The 22,112-nt window shown below is 46.0% G+C and overlaps 3 protein-coding genes across 4 annotated transcripts; 2 read left to right on the forward strand and 1 right to left on the reverse strand.

Moving 5' to 3' along the window:
- Positions 1–505: 505 nt before the first annotated feature.
- Positions 506–10,668, forward strand: VPS11 (VPS11 core subunit of CORVET and HOPS complexes). Its single transcript, XM_066203414.1, has 16 exons — positions 506–663; positions 967–1,117; positions 1,310–1,445; positions 2,484–2,647; positions 2,749–2,996; positions 3,402–3,603; positions 3,878–4,029; positions 5,029–5,215; positions 5,621–5,764; positions 6,229–6,417; positions 7,287–7,448; positions 7,930–8,069; positions 8,380–8,582; positions 9,160–9,331; positions 9,446–9,668; positions 10,393–10,668. Exons 1-16 carry the CDS (start codon positions 512–514, stop codon positions 10,555–10,557), a joined length of 2,790 nt encoding a protein of 929 aa, XP_066059511.1. The 5' UTR covers positions 506–511; the 3' UTR covers positions 10,558–10,668.
- Positions 10,669–10,845: 177 nt separating this feature from the next.
- HMBS (hydroxymethylbilane synthase) lies at positions 10,846–20,860 on the forward strand. Of its 2 annotated transcripts, none has more exons than XM_066203372.1 (13): positions 10,846–11,032; positions 12,577–12,649; positions 13,310–13,359; positions 13,456–13,511; positions 14,622–14,699; positions 15,025–15,102; positions 16,592–16,667; positions 17,360–17,473; positions 17,990–18,028; positions 18,883–19,002; positions 19,237–19,290; positions 19,852–19,938; positions 20,156–20,860. In XM_066203372.1, the coding sequence occupies exons 1-13, from the start codon at positions 10,886–10,888 to the stop codon at positions 20,327–20,329; spliced, it is 1,146 nt and encodes a 381-aa protein (XP_066059469.1). In that variant the 5' UTR covers positions 10,846–10,885; the 3' UTR covers positions 20,330–20,860. The 2 variants fall into 2 exon arrangements, with proteins under 2 accessions (XP_066059469.1, XP_066059470.1); XM_066203373.1 differs by lacking the exon at positions 10,846–11,032 and adding an exon at positions 11,088–11,876.
- A 48-nt stretch (positions 20,861–20,908) lies between these two features.
- Positions 20,909–21,797, reverse strand: H2AX (H2A.X variant histone). The gene has a single exon (XM_066203374.1). The coding sequence runs from the start codon at positions 21,787–21,789 to the stop codon at positions 21,382–21,384; it is 408 nt and encodes a 135-aa protein (XP_066059471.1). The 5' UTR covers positions 21,790–21,797; the 3' UTR covers positions 20,909–21,381.
- Between the last annotated feature and the right edge of the window lie 315 nt (positions 21,798–22,112).

A 22,112-nucleotide genomic window follows, 5' to 3' on the forward strand; every position in this document is an offset into this window, starting at 1 on the left:
CGAACTACTGCATAAATACATAAATTCTGAATGCCTTCTGGTTTGCTGAGATTGCGTTGAAACTAACTTACACATGTATCCAAAGGTCTAGCTTTATTTTTAATATGTTTACTATATTGCTTTTGTCTGTCACGACACATAAATACTTAGTCATATCCTGCTGAGCTCACAGCAAATAGCCAGGTTTCATTAGTTCTTATCCACATTTAAATGCCAAGACTTTTCGTATATACTCTAAAGGCCCGGGTGGAGAGAGGCAAGTTACTATTATACACTCGTTAGTGTAGTGTAAGAATATGCCTGTAAAACGAGTAATTTAGGGTTGTTGACACCGTTCTGCATTTTCCATTCCTGGCAGGCTCCGGAGTGTTTTTGCACCGTGTCCGCTGGCAATTCGATCCTTAGCCGAATCCCTCGGCGTGGCAGCGGCTCCGCCCCGCGCTGGCGCGTGCCCCGGGGGGCGGGGACTCGGGTCACCGGGGCGGGGCGGGCGCGCGGGGCCGGCCCCAACATGGCCGCCTACCTGCAGTGGCGCCGCTTCGTCTTCTTCGACAGAGAGACGGTGAGGGAGCCGTCGGGGCCGGATGGGGCCGCAGCGAAGCCCTTCGCGCTGCCCCCGGGCATCGCGGTCTGCGACTCGGGCCGGGGAAGCCTCGTCTTCGGAGATATCCTGTGCTGAGCTGGGTGCTGTGGCCTGCGCGGGGCTCCGCCGCGCCGCTGTCTAGCGCGGGCCCGAGGGTGCTCCGGCCTTGGCAACGCGGCGGCTTTCCGCTCTCGGCTGTGCTTTGTTTTAAAAGAAACCCAAACCGCCGCTGGATGCGTTGGTGCTCCGGCGTTGCTCTGCGGAAGTATTTGCTGTAGCTCTACCAGGAGTCAGCAAAAGGCATGCAGAATCTTGTGTGATTAGTGGTGTGGGATGATTTTCTTTTTTTTTTTTTTTTTGCCTATGTGCCTTAACTGTGATCTAGATATGGAAGGTCAGATTTGGTTTTTGCCTCGCTCCCTTCAACTCAGCAGTTTCCAAGCTTACAAGCTAAGGGTAACCCATCTGTACCAGCTGAAGCAGCACAGTATCCTGGTTTCTATTGGTGAGGATGAAGAGGGTATTAATCCTTTGGTAAGTTAAATGATAAAGAGAGGAAAGTGCATTTGTAATACAGGTCTTTCTTAAAAGACTATTGTGATGATCTCGGTTGCCCTTTCTTACCTTAAGTAGCTTGTTCATTCTGGGTACTATGACATTTTGATGCCAGGTTGTGGCCTTCTAATATGCCGTGTTTTGCTTATGTCAGATTGTTGTTGCTTGCAGGTCAAAGTCTGGAACCTGGAGAAACGAGATGGTGGTAATCCTCTTTGCACACGAATTTTTCCAGCAATACCAGGTAACAAGCCCACGGTTGTATCCTGCCTAACTGTCCACGAGAATCTTAATTTCATGGCTATCGGTAAGTAAAGCTGAACTGTAATAGCTTAAGAAAAATATTGCAGTCCTTACTGAGAGGTAAGGACCATGAATAGATAACACAAAAATGAGCATAGAGCATCCTGATGATCTTTCTTCTCGCTCACATTGTGTGTCGTGCTATCCCAGAGCTCAAGAGATAAATGAGTTAATTTAGCCTGACCGTATATTTTATACTAATAACTTTGATACTTGGAAGCATGTATTTTTAGTTGATGTTCCCTTTTCCCTGCCAGTTGGTAAGGCTACATGTTTATTGAACTTAGTACTAAATTTAGTGTCGGTTGGTACAGGAAAAAATTGTGAGTTTTGTGATACCTAATGTTACAGAGATATTTTTTCAAGCATGTTATACAAACCTTTTTTCAAAGAAAAAAGCAAATAGCCTTTTTTGGATTTAACTGTTAGTTGGTAATGTTTCTTGCTTAACTCTTCTGACAGAATAAGAGCAGTAATGTTGTGAGATTACAAGTGCTCTCAGATGACTTGGTCCCTACACTGAAATCAAAAAGCTTTCCTTGTGTATGGTGGCCTTCAAGCCTGGAACTACTTACAAGGCTGGGACTCTTGGCAAGCTGTGAAAACTGCATGTTTTACTCTCTTAAAAAATCTCCCTCTGGTCTTCTTTACAGTTCGTTGTGTGTTTTGAATAAGTGAGGGACTTGAAATTATAGTTACAATTGCACTATGGGAAGGCCATTTGTAAAACAAAATACAGACAAATACAATACAGAGTCAAACAAAATTAATCTGCACGTGAAGTTTGTGTGTGGAAAGCAAGTTAACCCTTGCTGAACAATGCTGTCGTACGTGCAGTTGTGTGACAGCTCTGAAGTGTAACAGGAGCAGTGGAGGGTGATTTGGCGAAAGTTGATGTGACATGAGAACCTGTGGCAGTCCCATCGCTTTATACCATGCTGGTGAGCATGGTGTTGTCACTGACTGGAACTTCCCTAACTTATGCTGGATAAAATTTCAGGTGTGTTGTATGAGTAATAGTTTAGTCTGTCTGCTTCACCAGGTTTTGCAGATGGGAGCGTTGTACTTACTAAAGGAGACATCACTCGAGATCGGCATAGTAAGACCCAGATCCTGCATGAGGGCAGTTATCCAGTTACTGGCCTTGCTTTTCGACAGTCTGGCAAAACAACACATCTATTTGTGGTGACCACAGAGAACATACAGGTGAGAAGCTAGTTGAAAAAAATGGACTCTGACTTGCAAATTCAGTTGACTTTCAGAGTCTAGTTCAGAGCAATCCCCAAACCCTCGAGTTTCCTCTGTAGTCTTATATGCTTTCAGTGAAAGACTATCCTCACCTGGAGCTGGACACTCACGGTTGTGGATTGCGCTGTTCATCTCTCAGTGACCCCTCCCAGGATCTCCAGTTCATTGTGGCAGGAAATGAATGTGTATACCTTTATCAACCAGACGAACGTGGCCCCTGCTTTGCCTTCGAAGGACAAAAGCTGATTGTCCACTGGTATCGGGGGTACCTCATCATTGTCTCCAAGGACCGAAAGACTTCCCCAAAGTAGGGCTCCTTGAAACAGATGAGTTCTTTTTCCTCATGCATTTTCATGCTTTTTCTCTTTCTTCTTCTTCCCCATGAAGCTTTGCTCTTGGGAGCCGATTGTGACTCTGTCAGACATTGTTGAGGTTGATCCAGACCCGTGTATTGATTAACTTCCGTTGCAAAAGTTAGCACAATTAAGCGTACTGAATGAGTGGGATTTTTTTGCAGTCCTATGAATTTCTCCATGTAACAGGATGATGGAATTTGTGTATAAATACATGGCGGTTTCCCTCTGGATCCACTTAGTTTAATTGCCTAAATGAACTCAGTTTGTCTTGCTTTCTATACAGCCCTAGTTTGAACAGGTATCAAGATTTCAAGTTACGTTCTTCTTGTTTTCTGAAACTTTCTTCTTCTCTCCAGGTCAGAATTTGCTGGGAATGAGGCACAGAATTCAGACAAACAAGTCCTGAATATCTATGATTTGTGCAACAAATTCATTGCATACAGCTCAATCTTTGATGATATAGTGGATGTCTTGGCAGAGTGGGGGTCTCTCTATGTGCTGACCAGAGATGGGAAGATCCATGTACTGCAGGAGAAGGATACACAAACCAAACTCGAGGCATGTAAATTTGTTTTCTTATTAGTCTTTGCCTTATGTCTGTAAGGTTGTATTGGCTCTGCAGACTGAAAAATTGAACCATTCAGGTAAGTGAATTACATAACAAGTGACCAAATAGCTTTTCAGTATAACCAGTGTTATAACACAGTTGGTTTGTAAAGGCCCATGCGCATGTATGCACTGAGAAGAAGAAACAACTTGTTTTCCAGGTGTGTTTGAACTTGCTCAGCGGGATGGTTTTTTTCTCATACTGCTCTTACCATGTGTTTAACAGATGCTGTTCAGAAAGAACTTATTTGAAATGGCCATTAACCTGGCCAAGAGCCACCACTTGGACAGCGATGGTTTGTCAGAGATTTTCCGGCAGTACGGCGATCATCTCTATAACAAGGGAAACCACGATGGAGCCATCCAGCAGTATATCCGGTAAGTGGGGGTCCTATGGAGCTGTGATGTTGTAGCACTGATAGGAACAACATAAGCCTGTTTTAGTCCAGGAATAAAAACAGTCCAAAACAAAAAAAAAAGTACAACCTGAGGCGAAAATTCTACCTATACAGAGAAAGATGTCAGTGAGACTAAAAGTCTTCGAACGAGTTGCGAAAATCGCTCTGTACACCTTAGTATGAAGGTCTCTTTGGTTGTATTTTAATGTGAATAATGCATTATTCACGTTATTATGTATTATTGTTACGTTATAATGTATTATTAGGCCCACTGGGATGGAGCGGGGCCTGGTGACATCATTTTGAAGAAGGGATCACTCTGTGCAAGATAGATGATGGAATCTGACCATGTATGGCAGTCTTCTTGGAAAGTACTCAAACAGTTCAATGTCAGTTTTAAAACATCTTGGGTTTTTTTTAAAACTAGAACTCAGGGCAGCTTTGTTTTGGGGTTTACTGAAAACTTCATGTTCAATTTTTAAAATGCCACAAAGTGTTACATTATTGTGGAACTGGTGCTCCGGAGTCCCTGACATCTAGTGAGAGGGAGCATGTCTTTTTACCTTGACTTGCTTTAACTGTCACAGTAACTGTGGCTAAACTGCTCAATGTTTACAGCATAAGCATTTAAAGCTGACCTTGAGTTATGTAACTAAAATGAAGAAAAACATAGCTTTTATTCCTCTCTTTTTTTGGCTTCCCAGTTTGTTGTGCTCAGAGCCTAGTCTGTCTTTTCGCTGCCACCTTTAAAGGAAGATTAACTCCTATGCTGTAATGGTCAAGGCCTTTGTATCAGTGTGTGTGCAGATGGGTGGTCTTACACTGTAACTAGTTGTTGCTTCTGATGCAGAGCTGAGCAGTGCCAAGAGGGTTAGTGCCTGCTGAAGTTCAGGCTTCTCTGTGTTCTGTTGTTAATTTCTCCATTTATTTTAACTTCATGACTACACAATGTCTTGTAACATGACTCTTCTCCTCACAGAACTATAGGGAAGCTAGAACCGTCTTACGTTATTCGGAAATTCCTGGATGCTCAGCGTATCCACAACCTCACTGCTTATCTACAGATGCTCCATCTGCAGTCGCTAGCCAATGCAGACCACACTACACTTCTGTTGAATTGCTATACCAAACTCAAAGACAGCTCCAAACTGGAAGAGTTCATTAAGGTATTGGGGGATGTGGAATCATGCTACATTTTAATGTCATCATAATAATTAAAAAGGGGTAGTGGTGACATTGTAAATTACCTCTTGTACGACTATTAAGAGAGAAAATAAGGAATTTACCACTTAGTACCCTGGTCTTTGCTGCATTATTTCTGAGCTCTTGCTTACATTCTTAGTTTGGTTGGTTTGCCGTCTGGGTCTGGAGTGTGCTTGCTTCTGCCACTGCAACTGGCAAGCAAATGAGAAGTGGTTAGACTCCTTCCTTTCTGCATAGGTGATTTTTCCCTTGCATGAGAGGTACCAAATTGTCCCTGCTCATGTTTTCCTCCTCTTACATAAATGATTACTGCTTCTGGACTGTTACAATTTTTCTGAGGGACCATCTCTCTGCTTTTGTTCTTGGAGACAAGTGAGAGTGAGGTCCACTTTGATGTGGAAACAGCTATCAAGGTGCTTCGCCAAGCTGGTTACTACTCCCACGCCGTGTACCTGGCAGAGAAGCATGAGCATCATGAATGGTACCTCAAAATCCAGTTAGAGGACATCAAGGTGAGGAGACATAACTGCCCCTGTGTTCTTGTTGGGGAGAATACCATGAGGAATTTAGTGAGAATATAATTTCACTGACCTCTTTGCTGAGGATAGCGTGCTGATGAGAGCAGCAGCAACAATACTGGTAGCTGTTGGTGTATGGCCTTTCTGCTTTTGGCTTGTGTGTTAGACTAGGTGTGGAAATCAGAAGGTCTTGTTTTCTTTCTGATGTGGCTTTTTACAGTGCCTTTAAGAGGAGGGATGGTGGTAAGTTGGGGATTTATCTAAACGTTTCCCCCAGGCTATATCCAGTCTTTCTCCCTGAGGAAGAAAAATGAGCAGGAATAGTGAACTAGGTGATAATTCAGAGCAAAGGGTACTTGTGGCATGCTCACGGCATGTCTTCAATGCTTTCTGTCCTAACCTCAAAGCGGAGAACAAAGGCTAACGTCCTGTGATTGTTTTGTTGTCTGCCTTCACAGAACTACCAAGAGGCTTTGCACTACATTGGAAAACTGCCCTTTGAACAGGCAGAGAGTAACATGAAGCGATACGGTAAAATCCTGATGCACCATGTCCCTAATGAGACCACTGAATTGCTGAAGATCCTTTGCACTGATTACCGTCCCCTGGGAAGTAATGAGGGCTCTGGGATGCTGGAAGGAAAAAAGGTATGGTTTGTGTTGACTGAGAGTTGTTGCTCCCCAGTAGTAACTTTGCAGTGAGTGCTTCTGCATGCCTTGTGTTGCCAGTCTGATGTTTTAGGTATAATGAGAATTATACCTAAATAAACTCTGCTCAGGTGAGACCCCACCTGGAATACTGTGTCTAGCTCTGGAACCCTTAGCACAGAAAAGACATGGACCTTTTGGAGTGAGTCCAGAGGCGGGCTATAAAAATGGCCAGAGGAATGGAACACACCTGCTCTGAAGAAAGGCTGAGTGAGCTGGAGTTGCCCAGTCTGGATAAGGGAAGGCTTCAGGGAGACATCATTGCAGCCTTTCAGTACTCAAAAAAGTTTTTTAGGAAAGATGACGACAAATTTTTTTACAGGGCCTGTTGTGGTGCTACAAGGGGTAATAGTTTTAAAGTAAAAGAGGGCAGATTTAGGCAAGATTGAAGGAACAAACTTTTTAATATGAGAGTGATGAAACACTGAACCAGGTTGCCCAGAGAAGTGGTAGATGGCCCCATCCCTGGAAACTCTCAAGTCAGGTTGAATGAGGACCTGAGCAACCTGACCGAATGGACGATGTCCCAGCTCTTTGCAGATGTGTTGGACTAGATGACCTTTAAAGTTCCCTCCCCACCCAAACTATTCAAATATTCTATGAGAAGCCCCATTCTGGTGTACTGGTAGTCCTAGAGGCAGGAGACCTCTTAAAGCTATTGCTCAGGACTGATCCTTGGTATCATTGGCATCCTGTATTGTGCTGTATCTGTCTGAGACTCTGAAAAAGAACATTCCTCATGGCAGGAAGGAAGCACTAGTATGGCTTAGACTGATGTGGGTGCTTGTCTTCTTCTGACTGTTTCACAGGCTAATTCAGAGGAGTTCATCCCAATCTTTGCAAACAACTCCCGAGAACTGAAAGCTTTTCTGGAACACATGACAGAGGTGCAGGCTGACTCTTCACAGGGTGTCTATGACACTTTACTGGAACTTCGATTACAGAACTGGGCACATGAACAAGATGAACAGGTTTGAGCTCCTCCAGCATTGTGTTTTGAGGGAGAGATTTGGTGTCTGTGAGTCATATTTGCATTCCTGCAATGCCCTTTCCAGCTGGGTGTTGACAGCATGAGGCAGTACATACGCTGTGCTGGACAAATAGCACAGAAATGGGAAAGCAGCCTAGTAGCATTCTAGTAGTGGGAGAATATTACCTTCAGGATGGTTGAGCTTGGTTTGTTTGTATCTCATTTACGGACAGATTCAAGACAATACGGCCTCTGTGAGCAGATGCCTTGCCCACAAAAGTGTCTTTACTAGCTTGTTTAGATCTGTGAGGATGTTGGCTGTTCAGGCAAAGAGAATCACGTCCTGTTTGCTTAAAAGGGTTAAAGAACAAGTACCAAAACTGACCTCTGTGAAACAGCTCCGAATTGTCATCTCTTAGTGCAAAATACTGTGTATGTAGGTGTGCCTGCATTCCTCTTCTTGACCTCCCCCTTCTTTGCAGATCAAGGAGAAGTTGCACAATGAAGCTCTCACCCTCCTGAAGAGCGGAAGGTTCAGAACAGTCTTTGATAAGGCCTTGGTCTTATGTCAGATGCACAATTTCAAGGATGGTGTTCTCTACCTCTATGAGCAGGGCAAACTGTGAGTGTTACTCTTGTCTTTAGAGTCCTTGTCCTTCCCCTCTTGCCCCCCTGCAGCGACTTCTGAGCCATGAATGTCTGTACCATTAATGGTAGTGACCTCTTTAGTATCTCAAGGTGGGAACGGTAGATGGTTGCTCTGCAGAAATACCTCCCTGTTGAAGCAAGGCAATTGTATAGAGTGAAAAAAGGACTTGTCTTTGACATCTGTGTGAGTCTGGGGATTGCATGGCTGGGTGAAGACCTGAGGTCCCTGTAAAAACTCCAAGGGCGAGATGGATTGTTGCAGCTAATGAGTCTTTCTCCCATAGTTTCCAACAGATCATGCACTACCACATGCAGAATGAGCAGTACAAGAAGGTGATCGAGGTGTGCGAGTTGTATGGTGACCAAGAGGCTTGTCTCTGGGAACAGGCTCTTGGCTACTTTGCACGGAAGGAGGAGAACTGCAAAGAGTATATTGCTGCAGTGCTGAAACACATTGAGAACAAGAATCTTATGCCTCCACTGCTTGGTAATGACATGTGATGCTCAGCCCTCAGCCTCTCCCACAATAAAACCCCAACCCAAGCAAAAACCAGAAAAACGAACCACGAAAGACTCCAACCTAGACTAGTTTGTAATGTTTTCTGTAGATCAGACATTAGAAGAATCAATGAAATTGGAGCCTACCATTTGAAGTAATAACCTGCACTATAGGGAAAAACTATGCCAGTCACAGCTCCCTAGTTAGGGAGAAAAATCTGCAGTATCAGTGAGATGTCTCATGCATGATTTCTGTTCTGTCAATGTGGGGCAGAGCAGGGCATGTTGAAGCTCTTGTGTCTTGATGGAGAACTAGAATCCAATCCACTACTAGATCCTTCCTTTGCCCCTTCTGGTCTGAGTTATCCACACATGCTCCCAGATGCCCATTTCTGGAAGAGGTCAAATTGAAAGAGAACCTTTAAGTGAGCTCTTCCAATTCCATGAGAATGCCAATTTTCTTTGCCTGTAAGTGACCTGTCCCAGGAAAGCAGTCTGCCCTGGCAGTACAAGCATAGCTGCAGTGTTTGTGTTTGTGTTTAAACTAACATCTCAGTTGCTCTCAGTTGTGCAGACGCTGGCTCACAATTCCACAGCCACCCTGTCTGTGATTAAGGATTATCTTGTCAACAAGCTGCAGAAGCAAAGCCACCAGATAGAGCAAGATGAGCAGAGAATTCAGAAATACCGAGAAGAAACTACAAGGATCCGCCTGGAAATTGAAGAGCTAAAAGCAAGGTGCAGGACTGTGTGCTGTCTTGTCTAGTCCTACACAAGGATGGAACTGCTGTTTTCTTCTAGTAAGGTAAAGTGTAGTGTGTCTTTCTCATGCTTTTCCATCTTGTCACTCAGTCCCAAGATTTTTCAGAAGACCAAGTGTAGCATTTGCACCAGTGCATTGGAGCTCCCTTCAGTCCACTTCCTGTGCGGTCATTCCTTTCACCAGCACTGCTTTGAAAGCTACTCTGAGAGTGATTCTGAATGTCCTACTTGCATGCCAGAAAATCGTAAAGTGATGGACATGATCCGTGCCCAGGAGCAGAAGAGAGATCTGCATGACCAGTTTCAGCATCAGGTAGGGTAACATTGCCTGTCTTACCAAGTCGAAATAGATAGGGTTTAGGTTCATTTCCAGACCTGTAAATGGAGGTAGAGACATGTAAGGCTTGAAAGTATTTTGTAAACTAAAGGCTATGTTAACTGGATAATGAGAGACCCCAGCGTGACTGCATTGTGTAAGGGGCATGAAGAGTCGTTGTTGGCTCTGTGAAGGTGAAAGAGAGAATCTGTTCTCACCTGACCCTCAGATGGGTCTCGAGACCTATTGGCCAGTGTGACAGCTGGTCAACAAGTAGTATAGAACTAATTAGGGAGAAAGGGAGAAGAATAGTGTGAATTGGAATGGGGACAGCACCAAATTGTTCCATCTACCTTGTGTTCCCCAAGGATGAAATAAGTGGTGTGTGTGAGAATGGAACATTAGCTGGAAAATGTTAACACACAGACTAGACCAGTTGAGGCACCCACCTTCCTGTTTAATTCAGCTGTTCATTACCTCCTCGGTGCATGGCTCAGAAGTGGGGTTGACATAGGAGCTGGAATGGCCAGTGTCAGAATATCTCGCAGGTTCTTCTCCTACACACAACTCTTGCATGGAATGAGCAAAAAGCCAGGGACTGACATGGGCTGCCCTGTCCCCTAAGCCATAGGCTTGTAAGTGCAGGGGGAGAAAGGAGGGGGGCTAGAGGCAACAGGCTGTGGAGACTTCTGCTGATGCTGCCGCTTTATGTGTTCGGCAGCTCAAGTGTTCAAACGATGGCTTCTCAGTCGTTGCTGACTACTTTGGTCGCGGCGTCTTCAATAAGCTCACCCTGATCACGGACTTGCCCCCGGGAAAGACGGCTACAACGATCGAGGCTGGCCTGCAGCGGGAGCTGCTCATCCACACCAAGCGCAGTACCTGACCCGCAGGCCCTGTCCACACGCCCTCTCGTGTTGCATGGGGTCCCCCGCTGTTTTTGGCCACCTGTATTTGGCTTCATCCCGTGGCCTCCAATAAACCGCACAGGACGGGCGCTGCTGCACCCCGGGCCTCATTCACCGGCGCGGCGCTCCGGCGGGGCGGGGCCTGGGGGCGGGGCCTCGGGGGGGCGGGGCCGGAGCGTTTCCAGCGCTGCGGCTGCTGCGGGCGGGCGCGCGCCGAGGGCGCCGGTCACGTGGTCAGGGCGGCGGGGGCGAGGCCGGCGGTCACGTGGCGGGGCCGGGCCCGCGCGGCGCCGGGGGCCGGTGGTCATGGCGGAGCCGGGGGCGGCCGCCGTCGGCCTGGGGCGAGCGGAGTCTGGCGGGGCTGCCGACGGGGCGGGCGCTGACCCGTTGCTGCCGCAGGGAGAGAACGGCGTGGATAGCAGGGCGATCCGTGTGGGCACCCGCCGGAGCCAGGTGGGCAGCGGAAGGGCTGGGGTGCGGGGTGTGCTCCCGCCCGGGCACCGGGGTCGTCCCGGGCAGCGCGGGGTCTGTGTGCTTCTCGGGCTTGAGCTTTCTGAGTTCGTGCGTTTCAGTTCCGGCGTGGAACTCCGGGAAGAAGTTTGGAAAGCCCTTCCTTGGGGACGCAGGGGACGGTCAGCTCTGTTGGCGGTGCTGCGGTGCGGGGGCGACGGCTCGGGTCTCACCCGGGTCTGGCTGGGACTGTGCGACTTGCAAAGTCTCTGCAGCTCTTGTAGGGAAAACCCCCCGATGGCTGATGGTGGCCACCCGCTCAAAGGCCAGGGAAGGGACATACCCAGAGATAGAGGAGGTATCTCTTGCCAGCGGGCTACAGTCGGGAGGAGCAGCCTCTCAAAGGGAGATAAGCGACCCTCGGGCCTTTGCGCTGAGATAATCTCGTTTCTTTTGGTAGCGCGTGCTAGGAAGAATTTCGTGCTGGCACAAAGGCATTTTCTGTAGATATCAGGACAAGGGAGAGAGCCGTGCATAAATGCTACCTCATGTTATAACCTGAAGCTTTTGGGGCACTTTGCAAAGGGAGGCAGCTATACGTACACTCGTTGTATTTGTAGGGAGCTGCAGTCCTGAGAACTACGTTACTTACCAAAGGGTCCTGAGCCCTTCGGTGGGAAAAAAGCTGAAACTCATCTGTAGTTGCTTGAGTCTGCTGCCGCTTCCAAGTGTAGAAAGATGTTACACTAAGTGATTGCATTTTACTTGCTTCTGGTTTTCTTACACAGTAGAATGTTCTTCATGCAGTTTTCTGCTTTGGGATTTGTTTCTTGCTGCACGCGATGATGTAAGCTGTTACTTTTGTGTGTGTGTGTTTGTAGAACCTCTAACTACGTCTTTATTCTTACAGCGGATAAGTAACTTGTATTTGACACTAACTCGGGATTTTTCTGCCAGCTCAGTGGAACCCTACTGGCTTTTCCCAAAGCTTGCAGTATCAGTAAAATTCATACTCTTAGAAAAAGTGGGAGGCTTTAACCCTAACCTTAACCCTAGCCCAGTGCGCAATGTGACTTGTTCTTTCATCACTGAGCAACAGAGTAGTGGTTTTGCTTACTTTTCTGCCCACTTGCTGATCATCATCCAGCAGTTGTGTTCCACGTATGCGAAACCAAGAAGTGAAAGCATGAAAATAATGATCTGTAGGCTTTTGTTGTAGTCACTCTCCCTAACTCCCTAAAATAAATTTATTGCAGTGTTTCATCAGTGGTTTCATCGCAGCAATGCTGGACAGGGGGAGATATGATAGTTTTGTCAATAAAAAAATTCTTCAGTGAAGTGCTCTGGTCATGATAGGAGTTCACACAGTTCAAGGAGTTTGTGCCTATGAGTGATTTTACTTGAAGCAACCTATTTTTAATGCTTTTGATTTAGAGAGAATGTACTGGTCATGTGTGTCTGGCTGTGGAAGAATGGCGAAGCCTCCTTAGCCTACTGTATGGACAGTGTGCTCTTTCTTTAGGACTTTGTTTTCTGCTTCCTTGTAGCTGGCCCGGATTCAGACCGATAGTGTAGTTATGATGCTCCGTGAGCTGTACCCCCACCTCCGCTTTGAGATTGGTAAGTGTTTTTTTGGATGTTGCCCTGGGGTAGATGGCAGCAGGAGCCAGTGCGTTATCTTTGTGTGCAAGAGGTGTGTGTAGAGTCAGGAGGAGGAGGTCTGTCTAAGTTTATCTGAGAGTGCCAACTGAATTCAGTTCAGTTGTGTGGCTGAGCAACTGCTGCTGCTGGTTTCTTCCCGGGGAGATAGATGGATTTCATAAGCTCTTGGTTTAAGTGCTGAGTATGCGATGGATATGGTGCTGCTTCATTTGCAAATCTAGTATTGTTTTGGCTGTGCTCCTCTGAGCATTAGGGGCATTTTCTGGTCTGGGGCTCAAGACTTTCAACAGGAATAACAGGAGCTCAGCCTTGCACTGAAGAGAATTGCTTTATACGTGTTCACTGGCACTCCAGAGACAGACTGTGGCAGTTTCCATTGGGTCAGCTCTTCCCCAAATCAGTCCTGTTTCCCCATGCTTTTGTTTTTGAGGACAGTGAAAGAAGTGTCAATTTGACTTGTCTTGAGTGCAGTGTATTTCTGTAAGTGAGCTGCTTTTGTGTTGAGCCTGAGTCCGTGTTCACACAGTAGTGTGTGACTGCTTATGGCATTTTGCATAGATATTTTCAGCCTAAGCCCAGTGCTTTTATCAAGCCTCATGTTTTACTGTCTCTGAGCAGTGGCCATGTCAACAACTGGGGACAAGATCTTGGATACAGCACTTTCCAAGGTAAAGGAAATGTTCCTTCTTTATTCAAGAACTAATTCTATTTGTTATATTGGCTGATGCTTATTTTGTGATTCATGTTCTTCCATTTATGTGTAGATTGGAGAGAAGAGCCTCTTCACCAAAGAGCTGGAAAGCGCACTTGAAAGAAACGAGTAAGAGCTTATTGTTTTGTCTTTCTCCTTGGCATTGGGTGCTCTTTGGACATACTTAGCTTTCTATGTAGGTGATCTACTTTCCTTCAGTCCTGGTACCTCTCGGGCTAAAAAAAGTAGTCCTTTGATAAGTCACTGTCTTTTTTTCCCCCCTTTTTTTCTCTTTACCCTGGGCCTAGGCCTTGTATTTTCAAGTGGAGTTGTTGTGTCACTTGTTCTGCCCCAGTTAGGTTTTCTTCTGTTATTTGTGTATTACATGCCGTAATACATGGGGAGGATGTGATTTCACATGGTTTCTGCTTATGAATGTATTTTTTAAAAAATACTTTGCTTGTTGATGGTAATGTATTGCGAAACAGATTTATTGTTATCTTGTTAACATTTATTAACTTATCGCAAGCTAAATGTGCAGGAGAATTTGGCATGGGCAAATTGTGTTCTGTGCAACTTCTCTCTACAAAAAGCCTTGCTTCAGGTGCCTTAGCGGAGAGAGATTAGTGCTGGTTTAGTGGGTTTGAGGTGTTGGGGGATTTCTGTTGTATTTAACCTCTCTTTCTTTTCAGTATTCTGAGGAAGGTTTCAGTGGTGCCTTAGTTAAAGTATGTTTAAAAACAAAGGTATTGTTCTTCATCTCTGCCACGTAGTTGCATCATACTGCATTTTCAGTGAAGTTGGTTAAAAAATATTGGAGACTTGAGTGTTTACAATTATGCTTGGTTCCCGTGTGACAAAGCAGGTAGCCTGTAGTTTGGCTCACTGTTTTGAAGTTTGAAGCATATAATACCAACCCACATACTGATGCATTTTGGTACAGTGAGTCTCTCTGTGTGAACATCTCCAGCATCTTCCCCTCATTCAATCTGATTGTTTGTTAAGTGTCTTTCATCGCGGGGTAATGGGAAAAGAGAGACAGAGAAAGGCAAAGAAGCTTTTTAGGAGTAACACAAAAACTGTATGGTAATCCTTGCTGTGGAATCCTGAAATTCTTCCACCTTCTCCAAATCAATTCCCGGCGTGGGTTCAAACTTGTGTAGGTGACCTGCAGGCCTCTGGTAGATCCCCACATGAGCTCCACCAGCTGTTCTCTGATTACTGTTCTCTAATTTTTAGAGTTGACCTTGTGGTTCACTCCCTGAAGGACTTGCCAACTTCTCTTCCTCCTGGCTTTACGATTGGCGCTGTCTGCAAGTAAGTGTGGATATGAGGCTTGATTCTCTGAGGGTCTTGCATTCCATAGTGTTGGTATTTGGAGAGCAAAGCCAGTGTGGGTCCTTTTAGGTGTTCAGAGTTTCCTGTGATTAACCTCCAAAACACTGGAAGCTCTAGTGGAACACTTGGGCTGCCCTAGTGTTACATAGCTAGCAGGTGTGCTGAAAGTTCTTGCTCATACAGTGATGATGGAGTATTCTGCAGCCAGAGGCAGTTCTTCCAGGAAATGATAGCAGAACTGTTGAGCTTAGCTGCCTTGCCTTAAATGACATGTCAGGCATTTTGCACTTGCATTATTTTGCAGAAGGGAGAACCCACTTGATGCTGTTGTCTTTCATCCCAAAAACTGCGGAAAAACACTGAGCCTCCTTCCTGAAAAGAGGTGAGTGGGAGAAGAAGGGGAAGACAAGTGTTAAAACAGAAGGGGTCAGCTGGTTGATGTTTTCCATTGGCAAGTCAGTCAGCTCATTGTAGCTTTGTCCTGTAGTGGTTTTACACTGCCTTTTGTGAGCATTCCACAGACATTAACTTGGACCCACCTGCTGGAAAGAGTAATGCTGTCTCACGGGAATGCTGCGTACTCAATGATGTTCATCTCTCAAGCGACCCTTGAGTGGCAATGCTTTTCTCAAGTTAGAACCTTTCTTACCATGATCTCTCAAGTGAATTCCTGCTCCTTGGTATTCTGCCTACTGCTGGGGAATGCATACAATGCAGATGGAGTGTCTGGTGCAGGATTTTGGCTTTCATGGATCTGAATTATGCTTCTGTTCTCACGCAGCCAGTTCTGATTTCTTCCTTGGGTTTTTGGCATCACTTTCTTGTAGTTTCTCCATTTTTAATGACCTGTCTTTACATAGAGGTTATTGGAATCTTCTATCTGAGACAGATGAGTGAAATTATTCAGATTAAGGTAGCTATTAGAAAGATTTTTTTCTTTTTTTAATATGTGTTAAAGTGAAAGAAATAAACTAGCTGCGATACAAAGATTTGTGCTTCTGTGCATTTGGATTGCAGGAAAATCACATCTAGTTTAGGTTTCAGGTTACCAGAAGCAGGAAGCAGAAGGGCACATACTGATTTCTTCAGTCTCATGACCAGTGACAGGACTCAAGGAAACTGTGCAAAGCTGAATCAGAGGAGGTTTAGGTTGGGTATTGGGAAAAGGTTCATCACCCAGAGGGTAGTTCAGCACTGGCACAGGCTCCTGAGGGAAGTGGTCCCTGCACCAAGCCTGACAGAGCTCAAGGAGTATTTGGACAATGCTCTCTCAGGCACATGGTGGGATTTTTGGGGTGTACTGCACAGGGCTAGGAGTTGGAACTCAGTGATCCTGATAGGTCCCTTCTAAATCAGCATATAATATGATTCTATGAAAATAAGTGAACAGCATGTATCTTGAGAAAGGAAATGCCTAGACTTGCAGTTTTCTGTGGTTTCTAGTTATATACTCAAAGGTCCTCTGCTTACTGCATTTCTGTCTTTGATGAAGTTCTTCTGTTACACTTCATCACATACTTGTCTGGCTTTGGCTTTTCATTTTGGGGCAGCGGAGTCTTTTTCCTGTGAAAAATGTTGTCTTTCAGTGAGGTTTCATCAGTCCTTGACAGTGGCTAGGGACTGCTCGTCAGAAGCATATCTGTAAATTGACTCCTTGGGAGTTGCTTCAGACACACTTTATGCTAAACTTCACGGACTGGTTTTCTTTCTTCTAAGAAGATACAAATCATTGATCTTTTTTTTTTGATCTTCATTTCAACTTAAAAAAAAAAAAAATTACCATTTGTTTCTTTGAATCTTCTGTCATATATCTGGCTGTTGGTAATTGTTAGGAGTGTTCTCAATTTCCATGATTATATTTTTCCCTGCAGTGTGGTTGGAACCAGTTCACTTCGGAGAGCAGCTCAGCTCAAGAAGAAGTTCCCTCATTTAGAATTCAGGGATATTGTATCCTTTCCTGGCAAGCCGTGGGAGCTGGGTAAATCTGCAAACAGCAAAGTACAGTTTTTTGTAAAATGTAGATTCTAGGCCGATTTGTGCCACTTGACGTGGAAGAGCAAACTGCTTCCTCAAAAGCTGTTCTCCACTACCCTGTCCTGAGGGGGAGGTAGCACTGTAGCCATCCTGTCCTCTGCTTTTTCATGAGGCTGTGAAGCAGCAGCCTGCCTTGATCTTGCCGGGGGTTCAGTGTACAGATGAATTAGATGTTATGCAGTATTTGAAAAACTGCATGATGGTGCCTCCCGTGCGTTTGTCACGGGCGTGTGACCAAATCTTGGTTCTCCAGTAACCCTGGATGCGGTTTGGTCCACTAGTTCCGATGTGGGTGGCTGACCTCCTGCGAAAAGGCATTGTGACTTCAGTCCTAGAAGCAGAGTTCTTTGCAGTGCAAAAGGAGTTGGGTGTTAATAGTGTACTTCAGTGATGTGCATATCTTTGTAGATAGACGCAGCGCTTGAATTAATATTCCATAATACTTGGCAAAATTCTATTTTAACAAACAATTGCCCATATTTAACACTTCTTTCAGGATGACATTCTCATTTGGAGAGTGTTGGATTCTGTACAGTCTGTAAAGACTCAGGTGGCTGTAGGACTGTTTGCCTGCTGTTTCTATGCTTGCTTAATTACTTCTACAGAGAGGAAACTTAAATACCCGTTTAAAGAAGCTAGATGAGAAGGAAGACTTCAGTGCCATCATCCTGGCTGCTGCTGGGCTGAAGAGAATGGGCTGGGAAAATCGCATTGGCCAGGTGAGGCACAGCAAAGCAGAAAATACCATTCTCTGCTGAACCGTCAACTGTTTGCCTTTCAGACCTTGTGGTTGTCCTGTCCAAGATAAGCATGCAATCTCCTGACTCCGTTGCCATGTTAGCTTTGATTTGAGGCACTTCAGAAAGGAGTGGTTGGGTTTTTTGGTTGGTTGCTTTTTTTCTTCATACAGAAATTTTTCATGTTCAGCTTTCCATGGTTCAGTAACAGTTTGTAATCTGATTGTCTCCTAGCACTTGACAGCCCTTGTGTCTCGCAACGCAGCAGTGTGCAAGGCTGAGATTTCAGTGATTAGCTAATTCACAAAGTATTACACACCAGTTGATGGAAAGTGCATTATCTCACTTGTGGTGGAAACACTGAGGCATGGGAAGGAGAGGTGATATTTCTTTGGTCTGACATGAAATCAGTCGGTAGTAGAGACAGGAATCTGGCTCTTGTTTCCTATATTGTGATCAGTGCAACTTGAGTTAACTCTTGATTTTACTTTCTTTCAGCTTCTAGGCCCTGAAGATTGTCTGTATGCTGTTGGACAGGTACTTTACAACTTTTGGTCTTCAAGCCCTGCTTAAAGGGCACTGAAAGCCAGCAGAAATATAATATATCTGAGTAGTTAACTGTGCTGAAGACTTCTCATGTCTTGGTTACCGGAAAACTACTTTGATCTCTTTTGTTGCCTGTTACACTGTTTTCAGCACAGCTTGTTAGAAGAATGGAAGTCTGCTCTCCTACCCAGTGTGTTAGGGGCTGATTCCTATTGGTAATAGAAAAACAGTAAATGGGAAAGGTAATCCATGCACAGCTACAGTGGGGCAACACAGCAGGTATGGGGCAGGTTGTGGCAGGGTCGGTATTATGCTGCACCAGGATATCTGTGCAAAGCCACTGCAGTGTCTTTGCTCTGTGATGCTCCCTCCTTTGTGCGTGGTGTCTTGGAAATTCTTAGCACTCCTGTTTTTAGGTGGGCAGACTGTTCCAGTCCATGCTGGCTGCGTGGCTGAGCTTACGCAGGATTGCCCTCCTAATATCAAACTTGCTAAACCAGAGCTGGTGATCTGTTAGTGATTGCAAGTGACGAATCTGCACATTCAGTCTGAAAAGGTGATTTTGATAATGCATTTGTCAAGTACTGTGCGAAGTTCTAGAATAGTTTGAGGTGGCAGCATGGTCTTTAACACTTGGCTGAGTAAGTCCAGATCTTCTATTCATAGCAGCTACTGTAGGATGCCCCTGCAGCCAGTGGAGTGTATCGTAATTCAGTACAGTGAACATTGCTCCCTTAGTGAAAAGGGTCTGAGCCTCTGAGTTCTGTTTCATGATCAATGCTGAGTACACATGCAGATGAATGAAGTTGAAGAATCACTATATTTTGTTGTGTTTCTTCTTTTAGGGTGCCTTAGCAGTGGAAGTTCGTGCCAAAGACCAGGAGATACTGAATATGGTGTCTGCTCTGCATGATGCAGACACTGTGTTGTGCTGCATTGCTGAGAGAGCCTTTATGAAGCGTTTGGTAGGTCTGGCACCCTTGCTCTGCCTGCAGCAGTAAATACTGATTTGCTAGTTAATTTGATGCTATGGTATGGGAAATCTGTTGCACTTCTCTATAACTGCAAAGTAGACTACTTTTGAATCGAAAAGGGCCAGAAGAGTGATGGGCAGGGTTATGTGCAGCCTAAACTTTTCAGAGGCCTCTGCTTTGAATGTGTTGGGTAGGAGCCTCAGTGTCAGCTGCTTTGTGTTTTAGGAGGGTGGATGTAGCGTCCCTGTTGCTGTCAACACCCTTCTGAAGGATGACCAGGTGAGGAGTCCTTGGTGTTCATGGATTACTTCTGAAAACATGTTGCAAGTGTGTGCATATTTCCATCTTTTCCTGAAGCTAATTTCAGCAGGTATCTTTATAGCCAGTTAGGGCAGATAGTCTCCTGACTTGACCCTTCTGTCTGTGTCCAGAGCAGGAGTACAAGAATGGGTCTGGCTACTGAAGCTGTCTTTCAGAAAATTCCCTTATAATATATACCAGATCCCCTCCTCCACCCCTGCTGCTTATTTCATGTTCTGAGATCTAAAAGTATTGTTTCTGACCATACCAAACCTGTTTTTAGACAGTGGAGTGTGAGTAAGGAGGTGGGAAACTAGAAAAAACTTCAGCCTTTTCCTTGAGAAGTCACATCTTCCCTAACAGGGATTACTTTTCATATACTTGCATTTTACTGCTATCCATGCTGATCCCACTGCATGAGAAAAGCCTTTCCCTCCAGACTTAGCTTTGTATATTTGGGTGGGTTTTTTTAAAGAGGGGGTACTTGGCTTCTTGTTTGTTTGTTCATGTGGTCTAATCCATTCTGTATATTTTTCCAAGTTGTATTTGACAGGAGCAGTCTACAGCTTGGATGGATCTGATAGCCTGAAGGAGACGATGCAGACCGGCGTTAGTTATCCCCATCAGGTATGTGAACCATGGTGGCTTCAAAATTCAAACCTGAAGCTAAATGACAAAAACCAGGCCTTTAGAAATAGATTATATTTGGTCTGATTTCTTGTAAGCTGTAACAGCCCACTGTTCTTGAGGCTCCTCAGACTAGATTTTACCCTGTTTCATGGGTGTCTTAATTCCTTGCACACTGTTTTCCTGCTGCCTTTCTTTGAGGTGTTTATATTTGCAGAATGAAGATGGACCAAATGATGACGTGCAGCATGTTGGCATCACAGCCAAGAATGTTCCTGGTCAGGCCCAGGAAGCTGCAGAGAACCTGGGTGTTGAACTAGCTAGTTTACTTTTGAGCAAGGGAGCAAAGCATATCCTTAGCGTGGCAAGGCAGCTCAATGATGCCCGCTGAACCTGGGGTGTGGTCGGCAGCACTGCTACAACTCTAGCTACAAGTCTTTGCAAGCTACATCGTGATCCTCTGGAGGGATTTATTTCAACATTCACACCAGTCTTACCTGGCGTTTGGGTGCAAAAAACCTAAAATATGAAGTGAACTAACTTGAATAGTTTCTGCTCCTCAGTTTTCATCCCTCTCCACATTTCTCTAAATTGTTAAGTGTCTCTTTGAAGTATTGTCAACAATTTTTTGTAGCTTGGAAGCTAAAAGAAAAAAAATAAAAATAAAATGAAAGCCTTTAAGTGTTCAATTCCATTCAGGAGCAAAGCGTTCGTTAGGTTATAATTGGAGACTCAGCTGTGCAGGTACTAAAATGCTGTACTGTGCCGAGTGCTTTCAGGAGTTATTATTTGGGCCTTTTCATTCACTGGATCACTGAAGGCTCCCATTAGGTTCCTGATAGTATGTTCCTTATAGTAAATTAGCAGTGATGCTACATTCACCCTTGGTCTTAGTGAAGGTAAATAAAGTTCGCCGTTATCAGATAGATGCTGATTGACTAGTATTAAAATGAAGGAGCAGACAGCCATTTTGGTTTCCCTTGTATGTTTGTCCATAAAGGTCATGAGAACCAGTTACCTAGAATAGCCAGTGAAGGGGGAGCTGAAGCAGGAGCCCAAATTTCAGTTACTGTGGCTTCCTGCGCTTGCTACTCGGTCACCATCCTCTCAGCAGGCTGTCATTGTTGCAGTGCCTTGCAGAAACACTGAAAAGGCACCGTATTGGGGTCCTGTTTTGTAAATAAAGCAGTTTTATTTTCTAGGCAACGGCCACTGAATGTACCAGAGGTAAGAGGTAAATTAACAAGTCCTTACGGAGCAGCTCTCGCACTCCGTGTTTGACTGGCCCCGGGCCGGTTCCTGCCCGCCCCCCAGCAGCCACGGCCGGCCACGCCTCGCTTGCCCATCCCTCCTCCCGTCTCCTCCGCGGATCGCAGCTCTCCCGGTGAGCAATGGGGTGGCCCTGAAAAGGGCCTTTGAGTGGCGCCGGGAGGGCCGGCCGGCCTAGTACTCCTGCGACTGCTGCCCGCTGCCCCTCTTGCTGTTGCTGGTCTTCTTGGGCAGCAGCACGGCCTGGATGTTGGGCAGGACGCCGCCCTGCGCGATGGTAACGCCGCCCAACAGCTTGTTGAGCTCCTCGTCGTTGCGCACCGCTAGCTGCAGGTGCCGGGGGATGATGCGCGTCTTCTTGTTGTCGCGTGCCGCGTTGCCCGCGAGCTCCAGGATCTCGGCGGTCAGGTACTCGAGCACGGCCGCCAGATACACGGGCGCACCAGCCCCCACCCGCTCCGCGTAGTGCCCGCGCCGCAGCAGCCGGTGAACGCGCCCCACCGGGAACTGCAGCCCAGCCCGGGACGAGCGAGATTTGGCCTTAGCGCGGGCCTTACCGCCGCTCTTGCCACGGCCCGACATGGCGCCTAGCTCCGCTGCTGAGCTGCTGCGACTGGAGGTGCCGCGCCCGGGATTTTTATAACCTCCCGCCAAGTAGGGTCGTGCTCATTGGACAGCGCCACCGCCCCCAGCTATTGGCGCGTCTGCGGAAGAAGCTTTTTGCTGACTGGTCGCTTCTGTGACACGGACGCGCCTGCTCTGAGGGTGTTGGCCCCGGGCTCTGGCCAATCAGCAAGCGAGGCGCCAGATTCAAACCTCGCCGAGGCTGTTGGTAGGGTGTCGTCGCGCCGTCGCCGGCCCTCAGCGGGCGTGCGCGATGCCGGCCCGCCCACTCGGAGGGAGAT

This window comes from Chamaea fasciata, unplaced genomic scaffold (assembly GCF_029207755.1).
Source record: "Chamaea fasciata isolate MVZ Bird 193981 ecotype frontalis unplaced genomic scaffold, bChaFas1.0.hap1 SCAF_24, whole genome shotgun sequence".
Lineage (NCBI taxonomy): Eukaryota > Metazoa > Chordata > Aves > Passeriformes > Sylviidae > Chamaea > Chamaea fasciata.